The sequence below is a fragment of the Macaca nemestrina genome, chromosome 1 (genome assembly GCF_043159975.1).
Source record: "Macaca nemestrina isolate mMacNem1 chromosome 1, mMacNem.hap1, whole genome shotgun sequence".
NCBI classification, from domain to species: Eukaryota; Metazoa; Chordata; class Mammalia; order Primates; family Cercopithecidae; genus Macaca; species Macaca nemestrina.
In genome coordinates, this window is record NC_092125.1 from 104,390,298 (window position 1) to 104,406,623 (window position 16,326).

A 16,326-nucleotide genomic window follows, 5' to 3' on the forward strand; every position below is an offset into this window, starting at 1 on the left:
CCATTAAGAAGTATGTGAGAGGCTGGACACTGGTTCATACCTTTAATCCCAGCACTTTGTGAGGCTGATGTGGGCAGATCACTTGAGCTCAGAATTTCAAGACCAGCCTGGCCAACATGACAAAACCCCATCTATCAAAAATACAAAGATTAGCTGGACATGGTGACATGCACCTGTAATCCCAGTTTCTTGGAGGCTAAGGCAGGAGAATTGCTTCAACCCTGGAGGCGGAGGTTGCATTACATTGAGCCGAGATTGCACCACTGCACTCCGGCCTGGGTGACAAAGCCAGACTAACTGTGTCTCAAAAAAAAAAAAAAGTATATGGGAGGTCAGGCGCTATGACTCACTCCTGTAATCCCAGCACTTTGCAAGGCTGAGGCAAGCGGATTGCTTGTAGTCTAGGAGTTCAAGACCAGCATGGGTAACATGGTGAAACCCTGTCCCTACCAAAAAAATACAAAAACTAGCCAAGTGTGGTCGCACGTGCCTGTGGTCCCAGCTACTTGGGAGGCTGAGGTGGGAAGATTGCTTGAGCCCAGAAGGTGGAGGTTGCAGTGAGCCAGGACCACACCAATGCACTGCAGCCTGTCAAACAGAGCAAGACCCTGTCTCAAACACAAAAAAAGAAAAAGAGGTTGGATGTGGTGGCTCACACCTGTAATCCCGGCACTTTGGGTGGCCAAGGCAGGCAAATCACGAGGTCGGGAGTTTGAGATCAGCCTGACCAATATGGTGAAACCCCATCTCTACTAAAAATACAAAAATCAGCTGGGCATGGTGGTGCACACTTATAGTCCCAGCTACTCATGAGGCTGAGGCAGAAGAATCGCTTGAACCCAGGAGGTGGAGGTTGCAGAGATCGCGCCAATGCACTCCAGCCTGGGCAACAGAGTGAGATTCTAGCTCAAAAAAAAAAAGAAAAGAATAAAGGAAGAGAAGAATTACATGGGAGCCTGGGCACAGTAGTGCATACTTACCTATAGTCCCAGATACTCAAGAGGCTGAGGCAGGAGGATCACTTGAGCCCAGGAGTTCAAGGCCAACCTGGGCCACAGAACGGGACCCCTTCTCTAAAATGGTTAAAATTTTTTGTTATTAAGACAGGATCTTGTTCTGTGGCCCACACTAGAATGCAGTGATGTGATCATGGCTCACCACAGCCTTTATCTCCTGGGCTTAAGCAGTCTTCCCACCATACCCTTCTGAGTACCTGGGACCACAGGCGTGCACCATTGTGCCTTGCTAATTTTTTTTTTTTTTAATTTTTTGTAGAGATGGTGTCTCCTTCTTTTGTCCAGGCTGGTCACAAACTCCTGGACTCAAGCGATTCTCCCACCTCAGCCTCCCACAGTGCTGGGATTACAGACCTGAGCCACCATGCCCAGCCAAATTTTTTAATTAAGTGCTTGCTTTGACAGCATATATACTAAAATTGGAAAGATACGAAGAAGATTAGCATGGCCCCTATGCAAGGATGACAAACAGATTACTGAAGCATTTCATGTTTGGTGTTTTTAATTAATTTTTTTTTGAGACAGTCTCGCTCTGTCGCCCAGGCTGGAGTGCAGTGGTGTGATCTCGGCTTGCTGCAAGCTCTGCCTCCCAGGTTCACTCCATTCTCCTGCCTCAGCCTCCCAAAAGTAGCTGAGACTATAGGCACCTGCCACCATGCCCGGCTAATTTTTTGTATTTTTTTAGTAGAGGTGGGATTTCACTGTGTTAGCCAGAATAGTCTCGATCTCCTGACCTCGTGATCCGCCCACCTTGGCCTCCCAAAGTGCTGGGATTACAGGCGTGAGCCACAACACCTGGCTGTTTTAAAAATTTGTTTTAAAGAAGTATATAGGAGAGGACAGTTTTTCACTCTGTACACCACCTGTCTCGGATACATAGTGCCCAATTACTTTGAAGAAAGAGATTGCCCTGTTGTTTTTGGTCTCCACTCAGTTGTTAACTTTTCTGGGGAAGAAGTTTTCCTAAAATTTAATCCATCCTTTCTATTCCAGTGGAAACCCATTTCTATTTATACTCTCAATCAGTTGTTTTCCCATATATGCAGATTTCTTGATTTATACTTAATGTGTGTCCAAATGCTCAGACATACTTTTTAAGCTAGTAAATGAAACTGCAAGCTAAAAAAAAAAATTATTCTCAGTTGGTCACAGTGGCTCACACCTGTAATCCCAGCACTTTGGGAGGCCAAGGTGGGAGAGCTGCTTGAGCCCTGGAGTTCGAGACCAACCTGCTCAACATGGCGAAACCCTGTCTCTACACAAAATACAAAAATTAGCCTGGCATAGTGGCATGCACCTGTAATGTCAGCTACTGGAGAGGCTGAGATAGGAGGATCAGTTGAGCCCAGGAGGTTGAGACTGCAGTGAGCCATGATTGTACTACTGTACTTCAGCCTGAATGACAGGAAAGACCGTGTCTCAAAAAAATAAAAATAAAAAAATTATTCTCTCTCTTCAAAGCAACTTTGTAAGTGTGGATTTGAGAAATGTCGAGGAATCATCGGAGGCAAGAGTCAGCGTGTGAATGGACTCAGCAGCAGCAAAAACAGCCAGCCCATGGCCACACACAAAAAATCTGGACGGTCAAAAGAGAAGAGAAAGTCTAAGCACAAGCTGAAGAAACGGGTGAATAATTATCTAATGACTTCCCCCAAAAGCTATTTATGAAATGCTTAGAGGCAATTGCTGGAATAAGGGAATTACCAGAGGGTGGCATCTTAAGAGTGGTTTTAATATTCTTGGAGATTATTTCTGACTGATATTTTTTTAAATCTCTAATCTGATCCATCTCTTTTTCAGAGAGGCCATCTCTCTGAGGAACCCAATGAAAATATCAATACCCCAACTAGATTGACCCCCCAATTACAGATGAAGCCCATGTCCAATCGTGAAAGGTAAAAAGGAAATACTCTTATCCATGTTCCCTTTAAGTTATATGATTGCTTATCTGTGTAAAAAATTATGAAACTTCTATATTGTTGATCCACTTTCTTTTGTCTTAAGCCAAAGGGTTCAGGGGATCTGTGAACTTGGATGGAGGAAATACATTCTTTTTTTTGAGACGGAGTCTCGCTGTGTTGCCCAGGCTGGAGTGCAGTGGTGCAATCTTGGCTCACTGCAGGCTCCACCTCCCGGGTTCATGCCATTCTCCTACCTCAGGCTCCTGAGTAGCTGGGACTACAGGCACCTGCCATCACGCCTGGCTAATTTTTTTTTTTTTTTTTTTTGTATTTTTTTAGTAGAGATGGGGTTTCACTGTGTTAGCCAGGATGGTCTCGATCTGACCTTGTGATCCACCTGCCTTGGCCTCCCAAAGTGCTGCGATTTCAGGCATGAGCCACCGTGCCTGACCGAGGAAATACATTCTTTTTTTTTTTTTTTTTTTTTTTTTTGAGACGGAGTCTCGCTCTGTCGCCCAGGCTGGAGTGCAGTGGCCAGATCTCAGCTCACTGCAAGCTCCGCCTCCCGGGTTTACGCCATTCTCCTGCCTCAGCCTCCCGGGTAGCTGGGACTACAGGCGCCCGCCACCTCGCCCGGCTAGTTTTTTGTATTTTTTAGTAGAGACGGGGTTTCACCGTGTTAGCCAGGATGGTCTCGATCTCCTGACCTCGTGATCCGCCCATCTCGGCCTCCTAAAGTGCTGGGATTACAGGCTTGAGCCACCGCACCTGGCCGGAAATACATTCTTATCTCACCTAATTTCCTTTTTTTTTTTTTTGTAGTGCGGGGTTCTCACACTGTCGCCCAGGGTGGAATGCAGAGGCCTGGCTCACTGCAATCATGGTTTAATGCAGCCTCCAATTCCTGGGCTTAGGTGATCCCCCTGCCTCATCCTTCCAAGTAGCTGGGGCTGCAGGCACCTGCCACCACACCTGGCTAATTTTTTTTTTATTTTTAATTTTTTGTAGAGACAAAGTCTCACTGTGTTGCCCAGGTTGGTCCTAAACTACTGGGCTCAAGCTATCCTCCTGCACTGACCTCCCAAGGCACCGGGATTACAGATATGAGCCAACACACCAGACCATCTTATGTTCCCTAATTTCTAAATGAAATAACATTTCCACATATCCCTGTAGACCCCTCTACTCAGGAGGCTGAGGCAGGAAAATTACTTGAGCCCAGGAATTCAAGACCATCTTGGGCAACATGGAAAGACCTTGCTTTTTTTTTTTTTTTTCTTTTTAGACAGAGTCTTGCTCTGCAATGTGCCTTTGCAGTGCAATGGCATGATCTCGGCTCACTGCACCCTCCAACTCCCGGGTTCAAGCGATTCTCCTGCCTTAGCCTCCTGAGTAGCTGGGATTACAGGTGCACTCCACCACACCCAGCTAGTTTTTGTACTTTTAATAGAAATGGGGTTTCACCATATTGGCCAGACTGGCCTCGAACTCCTGACTTCAGTTGATCCACCTACCTCGGCCTCCCAAAGTCCTAGGATTACAGGCATGAGCCACCATGCCTGGCCCAAAATTTTTAAATAATTTAAATTTTTTGAAGTAATTTAAAAATAATTGTTCAAAGAATCGTTCCATAGGCTTCATCAGACTGTCAAAGGAATTCGTGGTAGAGAAAAAATTAAGAATACCTGCTTTGGCTGGGCGCAGTGGCTCATGCCTGTAATCCCACCACTTTGGGAGGCCAAGGCAGGCGGATCACCTGAGTTTGGGAGTTTGAGACCAGCCTGACCAACATGGAGAAACCCCGTCTCTACTAAAAATTAGCCAGGCATGGTGGTGCATGCCTGTAATCTCAGCTACTCAGGAGGCTAAGTCAGGAGAATTGCTCGAACCCGGGAGGCGGAGGTTGCGGTGAACTGAGATCGCGCCATTACGCTCTAGCCTGGGCAACATGAGCGAAACTCCGTCTCAAAAAAATAAAAAATAAAACAGAATACCTGCTTTGTTGACATGTTAACAGAGCAATAGAAAGGATCTTTGGTGGTAATTTCTGCTGTTCCCTGTATTCAGATAAGAATTGTCCCTTTTGGAAGCAAACAAGTGAGTATGTCCTATTTGTTGAAAGTTTATCCTTATTTATAACCATTGTGTAATTTTAGCCCCTTTCATTCTATTTCCCTTTGAGTCATAGAAATTTTAAATTTCGGAAAAACCAGTCCAGTGGTTCTCTACTTTGGCTGCCTATTAACATAGGCAGCTTTGAAAAACTCCCACGGCCCAGGCCACACCCTAGACCACTTAAATCCGAATTTGCAGAGGTGGAACCCAGGTATCAGTAGTTTATATCAGTAGTTTATCAGACTTTATAAAGTCTCCCAGGGGATTCCAATGTGCAGGAACTAGAAAATTAGTCTGATCTCCATTTAAGTGAGAAGTGAGACACATACCTTGAGATTTATCCAAGATCACATCTATTTACATATGTCCTATTGTGGAAATTGAATAATGGAATCATCAAAATTGTATAGGATCAGTCAAGATACACATAACTCATTTAAGTTTAGGAAACCAGGGCCAGGCACGGTGGCTCACGCCACCACTGTAATCCCAGCACTTTGGGAGGCCAAGGTGGGCGGATCACCTGATGTCAGGAGTTCAAGACCAGCCTGGCCAACATGGGGAAACCCTATCTCTACTAAAAATACAAAAATTAGCTGGGCGTGGTGGCAGGCGCCTATAACCCCAGCTACTCAGGAGACTGAGACAAGAGAATCGCTTGAACCCAGGAAGCGGAGGTTGCAGTGAGCCGAAATCACGCCACTGCAATCCAGCCTGTGTGACAGAGGGAGACTTCAACTCAAAAAAAAAATAGTAAGTTTAGGGAACCATATGGCAGCACTGCACCTAAGCCCAGTGCCTATCCATGTTACATATCTTTGCCTTTATTTGCCAGTCCAGTTCTCCTTGTTATAGCTGATCCTAAGACCCTACTTCATCTTGACAACTATATTTAGAATTTGTACAAATAAATCTCTGCCTTCTGGTCAGGCTGTTTCACTTGCCAGCATTTTTGCAACCTTTAATTGTTGCTTGCCAGATGTATGTAAATATTACATGTTTTACGTAATGTAAAAAAAGTCAAGATACAAAATTGAATAATGCTTTGCCCATATAATTATCTTTACAACAGTTCAGTTCACGTATATCATCTAACAATGACTTCCACAGAGTAGACATGTAATAAATGCTTATTTAATTAATGAATAAAGGAAGATTTTTTTCCTTCCTTGCAGGAACTTTGTATTAAAGCATCATGTATTCTTGGTCCGAAACTGGGAGAAGATTCATCAAAAACAGGAGGAAGTAAAGCACACCAGTGATAATATTCACTCAGCATCATTATATACCCGTTGGAATGGGATCTGCCGAGATGATGGGAATATCAAGTCTGGTAAGGCATTTGAAACATTTTTCTTTCTTTATTTTTTGAGACAGAGTTTCACTCTTGTTGCCTAGACTGGAGTGCAGTGGCACGATCTCAGCTCACTGCAACCTCTTCCTCCTGGATTCAAGCAATTATGCTGCCTCAGCCTCCCGAGTAGCTGGGATTACAGGTGCTCGGCTAATTTTTGTATTTTTAGTAGAGAGGGGGTTTCACCATGTTGGCCAGGCTGGTCTCCAAACTCCTGACCTCAGGTGATTCACCTGCCTCAGCCTCCCAGAGTGCTGGGATTACAGACGTAAACCACCACACCCCGCTGAAACATTTCTGTTAATTTATTTTAGTTGCTTTCCAGCAGATAATCTATTTAACAACTCCTTTTAGTATTGAACAAAAAAGTTATGATCCAAATATATACTCATCAGTCAGTAGTAATCTATCCACCCCAGTTCTTCAACTTTCCTCTCTTCAGGGAATAGAAAGAAACCTCCTCCTACAGCCTTTCAAACGTGACCTATAGTCTGAAATAGTCATTAGGTATCAGATAGATAGTGGGCCCTCTTTGTTACTTCCTACCTTGAAAATAACTTGCAGACAGAGTAAATAGTGATACCAAGGCCAGGCGCGGTGGCTCAAGCCTGTAATCCCAGCACTTTGGGAGGCCGAGACGGGCGGATCACGAGGTCAGGAGATAGAGACCATCCTGGCTAACACGGTGAAACCCCGTCTCTACTAAAAAATACAAAAAAAAAAAACCTAGCCGGGCGAGGTGGCGGGTGCCTGTAGTCCCAGCTACTTGGGAGACTGAGGCAGGAGAATGGCGTGAACCCGGGAGGCGGAGCTTGCAGTGAGCCGAGATCTGGCCATTGCACTCCAGCCTGGGTGACAGAGCAAGACTCCGTCTCAAAAAAAAAAAAAAATAGTGATACCAAATCCACTGGGGAAATTGGGGTGGGGGACGGGTAATTATCAGTGGGTGGACAGGTCATTATCAGTTTGAAGACCTTTTTATCTCACATTCAGATTCAGCTGGGGACGGGTCATTTCTCACATTCAGATTCAGTGGGGGACAGGTCATTATCAGTTTGAAGACCTTTTTTTCTCACATTCAGATTAGCACTGTAGTCACAAACCACCAGGTTTCCTTTTTCTAACCTTCATGCATGAATAATATAACAGCACTCCTGAGTTCAGATATTATCCAGAAGAGACTGAAAGCAGAGGAACTAGCATATCCAAGCATCCTTTCTAACTGAAAACAGTGTTCAAAAGATCATGCTCTTTTTTTTAATCCTTTCCTTCTTCCCCTGAAAAGATAGAAGGAATTCTGTGTGATGTGTGAGGGATATGCTCAATGCTAACTAGATATAAAAATTTGTCCAGAATCTTATATCCTGTCGATGATTTGATTGGCATAAATTCTTTGAACTTATATCCTAACGAGTTTGCTTCTTCTGATAATAACAGATATCATTTACAGAATACTTACATGTCAGGTACTGAGCTAAACACATTAAAGGCATTATGTCATTTAACCTGCATTATTTCCTCATGAGGGAAGTACTACCATTATTCCCATTTTATGTTTGAGAAGCTGACACATGGGTTAAATAACTTGCCCAAGATCACACAGCTGATAAGCAGTGATGCCAGAATTCAGATGCTGATAGATTGATTTTGAAGCCCAGACTTACAACTACTATACTGTGTTGCATTTGAGCACTAAGTTAAGGTCCCTCTTGCAGCATTTTGTCTCCAGTAAATTCCAGTGTTTCCTGATTTCTCATTACAGAAGATAGAAAGAACTCTGTGCCCACTAATCTACTTAATCACTTCAGGGGAAAGTAGAGCAAATGGCGGGAATCCATTGGGAAAGAGAAAGCCATGTAGAGCTCCTTGTTTCCTGAAACTTAATTTTCACTTTATTCTTCCAGATGTCTTCATGACCCAGTTCTCTGCCCTGCAGACAGCTCGATCTGTTCGAACAAGACGGTTGGCAGCTGCAGAGGAAAATATTGAAGTGGCTCGGGCAGCCCGCCTAGCCCAGATCTTCAAAGAAATTTGTGATGGTATCATCTCTTATAAAGGTGACTATAACCACCTTCAAATTCGTTCTTTTTTCTTTTTTCTTTTTATTTTTTAATAAATAGAGATAGGGTCTTGCTGTATTGCCCAGGCTAGTCTCAGACTCCTGGGCTCAAGTGATCCTTCTGTCTAGGCCTCCCAAAGTGTTGGGATTACAGGTGTAAGCCACAGCTCGTGGGCATTTCTTTTCTTTTTAATTTCTTTTTCTGTCCCCTGATTCTCTTTGATTTTATAGTGGCTTTTTGCAGTTTTGTTAACCTAAGGATGTAAAGAGGAAAATGGGGACCAAACTGCCCTAAGATGTAAGATGTAAAGTTTTGAATTTTGAGGCACCTATTCCATTTACATTCCCAAATTAAATCACACTCTCTGCATTCTCTTTTTTTTTTTTTTTTTTTTTTTTTGAGATGGAGGTCTCGCTGTGTTGCCCAGGCTGGTCTTGAACTCCTGGCCTCAAGCGCTCCTTCTACCTCGACCTACCAAAAAGTTCTGGGATTATAGGCATGAGCCACCATGTCTGTCCTGCATTCTCAAGTAGGCTCATCTGACCGAACATGAAACTGCAGTAAGTATATCTACCATGTCACTGCATTATGAGCATGAAACACAGCCTTTTTTACTCTTTAGTGAAATTGCCAGAAATTAAGTATGGAGTATGGTAGCAAATGAGAAGTGGCCCCTCACCATAAATTCCATTTTCATAATACAGAGTAACTGTTACAGGAAAAATCAATTACAGAAAATATTCACAGTACAGTACTAAATTATTCAGTATCTGGAATTTAATTGGATCCATACCCAACAGAGTAATAGTAATTTTTTTTTTTTTTTTTTTTTTTAAGACCGAGTCTCACTCTGTTGCTCAGGCTGAAGTGCAGTGGCGCGATCTGGGCTCACTGCAAGCTCCGCCTCCCGGGTTCATGCCATTCTCCTGCCTTAGCCTCCTGAGTAGCTGGGACTACAGGCACCTGCCACCACACCCGGCTAATTTTTTTGTATTTTTAGTAGAGACGGGGTTTCACTGTGTTGGCCAGGATGGTCTCGATCTCATGATCCACCCACCTCGGCCTCCCAAAGTGCTGGGATTACAGGCGTGAGCCACCGTGCCCGGCCAGTACTTTTTGTATTTATTATTATTTTATTTTATTGTTTTTTTTTGAGACGAAGTCTCGCTCTGTGGCCCAGGCTGGAGTGCAGTGGCATGATCTCGGCTCACTGCAACCTCCACTTCCCGGGTTGCAGCAATTCTCCTGCCTCAGCCTTCTGAGCAGCTGGGACTACAGGTGCACACCACCACACCCGGCGAAGTTTTGTATTTTTTAGTGGAGACAGGGTTTCACCATGTTGACCAGGCTGGTCTTGAACTCTTGACCTCGTGATCCACCCATCTCGGCCTCCCAAAATGCTGGGATTACAGATGTGAGCCACCATGCCCGGCCTTTATTTTTATTGTGTTAGACAGGGTCTCAGTCTGTCACCCAGGTTGGAGTTCAGTGGTGCAATCTTGGCTGACCGCATCCTCCACCTCATGGGTTCAGATGATTTTCCCACCTCAGCCTCCTGAGTAGCTGGGACTTCAGGTGTGCGCCACCATGCCTGGCTAATTTTTGTATTTTTGGTAGTGAGATGGGGTTTCAACATGTTAGCCAAGCCGTTTTCGACCTCCTGACCTTAAGTTATCTGCCCACCTCAGCTGCCAAAAGTGCTGGGATTACAGGCGTGAGCCACCACACCCCACCAAATTTTTTTTTTTTTTTTGAGACAGAGTCTCATTCTGTCACCCAGGCTGGAGTGCAGTGGCGCAATCTTGGCTCACTGCAACTTCTGCCTCCTGGGTTCAAGCATTTCTCCTGCCTCAGCCTCCCAAGTAGCTGGGATTGCAGGCGTGTGCCACCACGACCAGCTAATTTTTCTTTTCTTTTTTTTTTTTTTTAATATTTTTAGTAGAGACAGGGTTTCACCATGTTGGCCAGGATGGTCTCAATCTCTTGACCTCATGATCTGCCCACCTCGGCCTCCCAAAGTGCTGGGATTATAGGCGTGTGCCAGTGCGCTCGGCGTTCTTTTTTTTTTCTTTTTCTTTTTCTTTTTCTTTTTCTTTTTTTTTTAAAGACAGAGTCCCGCTCTGTTGCCCAGGCTGGAGTGCAGTGGCGTGATCTCTGTTCACTGCAACCTCCACCTCCCGGTTCAAGTGACTCTCCTGCCTCAGCCTCCTGAGTAGCTGGGACTACAGGTGCCTGCCACCACGCCTGGCTAATTTTTTTATTTTTAGTAGAGACGGAGTTTCCCCATGTTAGCCAGGATGGTCTTGATCTCCTGACCTCATGATCCGCCCGCCTTGACCTCTCAAAGTGCTGGGATTACAGATGTAAGCCACCGCACCCATCCCCAGCCAAACAAATTACTATTAATTAAGGACAGTTAATGAGAACTAGAAAACACTTTTCAGATAAGATGTTCTTTTTGCTATTGTAAGATTTATTGAGTAGTAATTTGCCCTAAGCAGATTACTCTCAATAAGTTCCCATCTCTCATTTTTCATAGGAAGTTCTTCTCATTACCCAACTAACATTGTGCTACCTTTCAAGCAGATACAACTATATCTTTCATATCCTAGGCAATCTTAGAACTATCATTTGCTCCCTGCCTTTACCTACATATCTGAAAAGGTGGATTTTTCACAGGCCTTAAAAAGACTTGGATTTTTGGTCAGGTGCATTGGCTCACGCCTGTAATCCCAGCACTTTGGGAGGCCGAGGCAAGTGGATCACCTGAGGGTCAGGAGTTCAAGACTAGCCTGGCCAACATGGTGAAACCCTGTCTCTTTTAAAAATACAAAAATTGTCCGGGCGTGGTGGCTCACACCTGTAATCCCTGCACTTTGGGAGGCCAAGGTGGGCAGATCATGAGGTCAGGAGATCAAGACCATCCTGGCTAACACGGTGAAACCCCATCTCTACTAAAAATACAAAAAATTAGCCAGGTGCGGTAGCGGGCGCCTGTAGTCCCAGCTACTCGGGTGGCTGGGGCAGGAGAATGGTGTGAACCCAGGAGGCGGCGCTTTCAGTGAGCCCAGATCGTGCCACTGGACTCCAGCCTGGGCGACAGAGCAAGACTCTGTCTCAAAAAAAAAAAAAAATTAGCCGGGCGTGGGGGTACACACCTGTACTCCTAGCTACTCGGGAGGCTGAGACAGAAGAATCGCTTAAACCCAGGAGGTAGAGATTGCAGTGAGCCAAGATCACGCCACTGCACTCCAGCCTGGGTGACAAGGGTGAGACTCTGTCTCAAAAAAAAAAAAAAAAAAAAAGACTTGGATTTTTCTCTCACTTTTAATTTGAGGGATTCTCCTCTTCCAGTTAGGAGATGCTTGCCTCCCTTGTATGGTAGAGTCTTTCTACTAAACCTCACATTCTTTTGCAGATTCTTCCCGGCAAGCACTGGCAGCTCCACTTTTGAACCTTCCCCCAAAGAAAAAGTAGGTTCACATTTGTGGGAATCATCTGAGTTTTTAAAAAGTGCTAAGTGTGCCAGATTGACACCCTGGCTTTGTGTTCCAGGAATGCTGATTATTATGAGAAGATCTCTGATCCCCTAGATCTTATCACCATAGAGAAGCAGATCCTCATTGGTTACTATAAGACAGTGGAAGCTTTTGATGCTGACATGCTCAAAGTCTTTCGGAATGCTGAGGTATTTTTCACTGACTTCAAACAGATTTCACAAGTTTGTTCTGAAGAGAATTCGTATAGAAGTTTAAGATTTTTATCCTCCTCTATCAGCCATATTTCTGGTTGGAAAAGCCAGTCATTTTTATTGAGTACCCTTGGGGTATGTGTTACAGTATACTAAATATTATAGAAGGCTATGTATGAAGACATTGATATGACTAGAATGGAAGGTTAAATCATTCCCCCTCAAAAAAATAATTTTTGTAAAAAACTGATTTAGTATTAAACCTTTATGACTGCATTATATAGATATTTCAATACATTTAACTAATATCTGTAGTTTCTTTCCTCAAAATAAGTACATGTGAAATATTCAGAAATATGTGTAGGTAAATGTTTTATATATATATGTGTATGTATGTGTGTGTGTGTGTGTGTGTGTATATATATATATATATATATTTTTTTTTTTTTTTTTAAATGAGACAGAGTCTTGCTCTGTCACCCAGGCTGGAGTGCAATGGCATGATCTCGGCTCACTGCAACCTCCGCCTGCCTCCCGGGTTCAAGCAATTCTCCTGCTTCAGCCTCCTGAGTAGCTGGGATTACAGGCGCCTGCCACCATGCCTGGCTAATTTTGTATTTTTAGTAGAGACAGGGTTTCAGCATGTTGGCCAGGCTGGTCTTGAACTCCTGACCTCAGGTGATCTGCCCACCTTGGCCTCCCAGAGTGTTGGGATTACAGGCGTGAGCCACGGCGCCTGGCCAGTAATATATCTTGAGGATGGAATTGAGGAGTATCACAGTGATAGATTATGGAATAGCTGAAGCTCATTGGAGAGAAAGTGGCCTTGAACTGATTTAAAGGACAGGATGGACTATTGTATGGTGCATAGAAGAGAGGAGATTATTCAGTAATTTTGACATACCTTGGAGAGGTGTTTGGAAGAAAAAAGCGCCTACTAGATAAAGGAATAATTGGCCGGGTGCGGTGGCTCACGCCTGTAATCCCAGCACTTTGGGAGGCCGAGGCAGGCGAATCACAAGGTCAGGAGATCGAGACCACGGTGAAACCCTGTCTCTACTAAAAATACAAAAAATGAGCCGGGCAAGGTGGCGGGCGCCTGTAGTCCCAGCTACTCGGGAGGCTGGGGCAGGAGAATGGCGTGAACCCAGGAGGCGGAGCTTGCAGTGAGCCAGGATCGCACCACTGCACTCCAGCTTGGGCGACAGAGCAAGACTCCGTCTCAAAAAAAAAAACAAACAAACAAACAAACAAAAAAGATAAAGGAATAATTGAAGTTGAAAGACGAAATGAGAAAGAAAAATAGACAAGCGAGAGAAGAATTAGAGCAATCTCAAATTGTAACATTCTTCCTACTGAAACCCACCTTCCACATAGATTCAACACCTGTAGATCTGTCACAGATATCCACAAGACAAAGGTGTATGTTGAACTTCTACACTACATTATGCTTGTGACATTAATTCATATTTCATGATCTCTGTGTATTTGACCTTGTGGACAAGGAGGCCCGTGACAGAATTGAATGACAGGTCAATTGAGCAAATGAAAAAATAACTTGGCCGGGCGCGGTGGCTCAAGCCTGTAATCCCAGCACTTTGGGAGGCTCAGACGGGCGGATCACAAGGTCAGGAGATCGAGACCATCCAGGCTAACACGGTGAAACCCCGTCTCTACTAAAAAAATACAAAAAACTAGCCGGGCGAGGTGGCGGGCACCTGTAGTCCCAGCTACTGAGGAGGCTGAGGCAGGAGAATGGTGTAAACCCGGGAGGCGGAGCTTGCAGTGAGCTGAGATCCGGCCACTGCACTCCAGCCTGGGTGACAGAGCGAGACTCCGTCTCAAAAAAAAAAAAAAAAGAAAAGAAAAAATAACTTGCAGATTCTAACTTGAATTTATTTTAGTTCAGTTTAAGTTGTTACCAACTGTCTGGCAGTATATTTGATACTATTGAAAATCTGTTAACCAAAATGGGAGGGTAAAGAAAGTCATGCTACCTCTTCAGGTAAATCGTTAAGCCAAATTGAGAGGACCAAACATGATTTCTTTATTTGCTTTCTTCAGAAGTACTATGGGCGTAAATCCCCAATTGGGAGAGATGTTTGCCGTCTACGAAAGGCCTATTACAATGCCCGGCATGAGGCATCAGCCCAAATCGATGAGATTGTGGGAGAGACAGCAAGTGAGGCAGACAGCAGTGAGACCTCAGTCTCTGAAAAGGAGAATGGGCATGAGAAGGACGACGATGTTATTCGCTGTATCTGTGGCCTCTACAAGGATGAAGGTCTCATGATCCAGTGTGACAAGTGCATGGTGAGGGTCAGGAAATGAAGCAGAAGCTTGGTCCTGATGAGCATGGTGACCATATTCAAAGAAGAAGCCCATGCCTCTTTTGGATTGGCTTGAAAGGCTTTTTATGAACTGTAACTTAGCCTTGGTTTCTGTTAGGTTTCTGTGTTTACCATATTGCCTTTCTCCTCTTATCTCTCTTTCTTTCACTTTATCCTTCCCTTCTTTTTCTTTCCTTCTCTCCTCTCTTCTTGTTTTTTTGTTTTGTTTATAAGATAGGATCTTGCTGTGTCGCCCACACTGGAGTGCAGTGGCATGATCTCAGCTCACTGCACCTCTGCCTCCCAGGCTCAAGCAGTCCTCCCACCTCAGCCTCTCGAGTAGCTGGGATTACAGGCATGCACCACCATGCCCAGCTAATTTTTTTTTGTAGAAATGGGGTTTCACCATGTTGCCCAGGCTGGTCTTGAACTGCTGAGCTCAAGTGATCTGCCCACCTCAGCCTCCCAAAGTGTTGGGATTACAGGCGTGAGCCACCATGCCTGGCTCTTTCCTTTTTTCTGCCCACTTTTCACTGTACACTTCTCACATAATCTGGATCAAGGAGAATGACAGTATTTTATATAGTGCTTTGCCTTTTGAATCATTAGTGATAGTATACTCTATTAGTATGAATCCTCTGAGAGAGTGAAATATGTTAATACAGGTAGGGCTCCTGATGAAGGAGTCAAAGCCTGAATTTGAGCCCTAGTGTCCCCACTAACATATGTGAACACATAACTTTATGTGTAAAGTGGCTGTAAGTAACACATAGGATTGTTGGGAGGATAAAGTTAGACAGGGGTAAATAAAAACATTTTGTACCTGTAAAGCCTTTCAGAATAGCCATAGCATTTACTTAAATTACTTAGTAATAGTTTAGTAGTCTATCCATTTGTTTTCCTATTCTCTCTCCATCTCCCCATTTTATTTGCCCGGATCTACAGATTATGAGTCAATCTGTATACTTTTGCTCAGAAAAGTCATTATTCTGTTTTCCTCCTATTTTATCATTTATCTCCAATATCTCATTCGCCCAGTTATCACTTAGTTCCTCTTTTACTTTACCCTGACCTATTGCTAATTTTTTATTCTGGGCTCCCAGGACACTCTCAGTAAGTCATAGCCTCCATGTTCCCCCAAACTGTATGTTTTTCTGCAGGTATGGCAGCACTGTGATTGTATGGGAGTGAACTCAGATGTGGAGCACTACCTTTGTGAGCAGTGTGACCCAAGGCCTGTGGACAGGGTAAGCTGCCCCTCATAAAACTCTGATCTATAAGTAGGAGAGGTATCACATGGTATCTTACCTGTCCTGCTCCTGCTTTGCAGAATTTCCTTTAATTAGTTGTTCAACCTCTCTGGGCCTTGGCTTCTTAAACTTTACAATAAGGGTCATAATTCTGTTCTTCCCTATTTCAGGAGTATGATCAAAGGGAAAATAAAATACTTAGAAATCTGTGGAAGGAATGGCACTAGATAAAACTAAGGTTTTTGGCCGGGCGCGGTCACTCATGCCTGTAATCCTAGCACACTGGGAGGCTAAGGTGGATGGATTGCCTGAGCTCAGGAGTTCGAGACCAGCCTGGGCAACACGGTGAAACCCCGTCTCTACTAAAATACAAAAAAAAAATTAGCCAGGCGTGGTGGCATGCGCCTGTAGTCTCAGGTACTTGGGCGACTGAGGCAAAAGAATTGCTAGAAACCTGGAGGCAGGTGTTGCAGTGAGTCGAGATCACGCCAGTGCACTCCAGCCTGGGCGACAGAGCAAGACTCCATCTCTTAAAAAAAAAAAAACAAAAAAACAGGCCGGGCGGGGTGGATCATGAGGTCAGGAGTTCGAGACCAGCCTGGCCAAGGT

At 44.3% G+C, this 16,326-nt stretch overlaps 1 protein-coding gene and 1 non-coding gene across 6 annotated transcripts in view; both read left to right on the forward strand.

Moving 5' to 3' along the window:
• LOC105498260 (ASH1 like histone lysine methyltransferase) overlaps positions 1 to 16,326 on the forward strand; it is a 232,084-nt gene that overhangs the window by 204,296 nt on the left and 11,462 nt on the right. For all 5 annotated transcript variants that reach the window (XM_071083894.1, XM_071083898.1, XM_071083903.1 and 2 more), the window contains 8 exons: positions 2,478 to 2,642; positions 2,817 to 2,911; positions 6,208 to 6,365; positions 8,291 to 8,443; positions 11,865 to 11,919; positions 12,002 to 12,134; positions 14,202 to 14,450; positions 15,628 to 15,714. In XM_071083894.1, coding sequence (XP_070939995.1) covers positions 2,478 to 2,642; positions 2,817 to 2,911; positions 6,208 to 6,365; positions 8,291 to 8,443; positions 11,865 to 11,919; positions 12,002 to 12,134; positions 14,202 to 14,450; positions 15,628 to 15,714 — 1,095 coding nt within the window. The remainder of the gene's footprint in view (positions 1 to 2,477; positions 2,643 to 2,816; positions 2,912 to 6,207; positions 6,366 to 8,290; positions 8,444 to 11,864; positions 11,920 to 12,001; positions 12,135 to 14,201; positions 14,451 to 15,627; positions 15,715 to 16,326) is intronic.
• On the forward strand, positions 1,406 to 1,512 carry LOC112425381 (U6 spliceosomal RNA). The gene has a single exon (XR_003016427.2). It is a non-coding gene; the product is annotated as a U6 spliceosomal RNA (small nuclear RNA).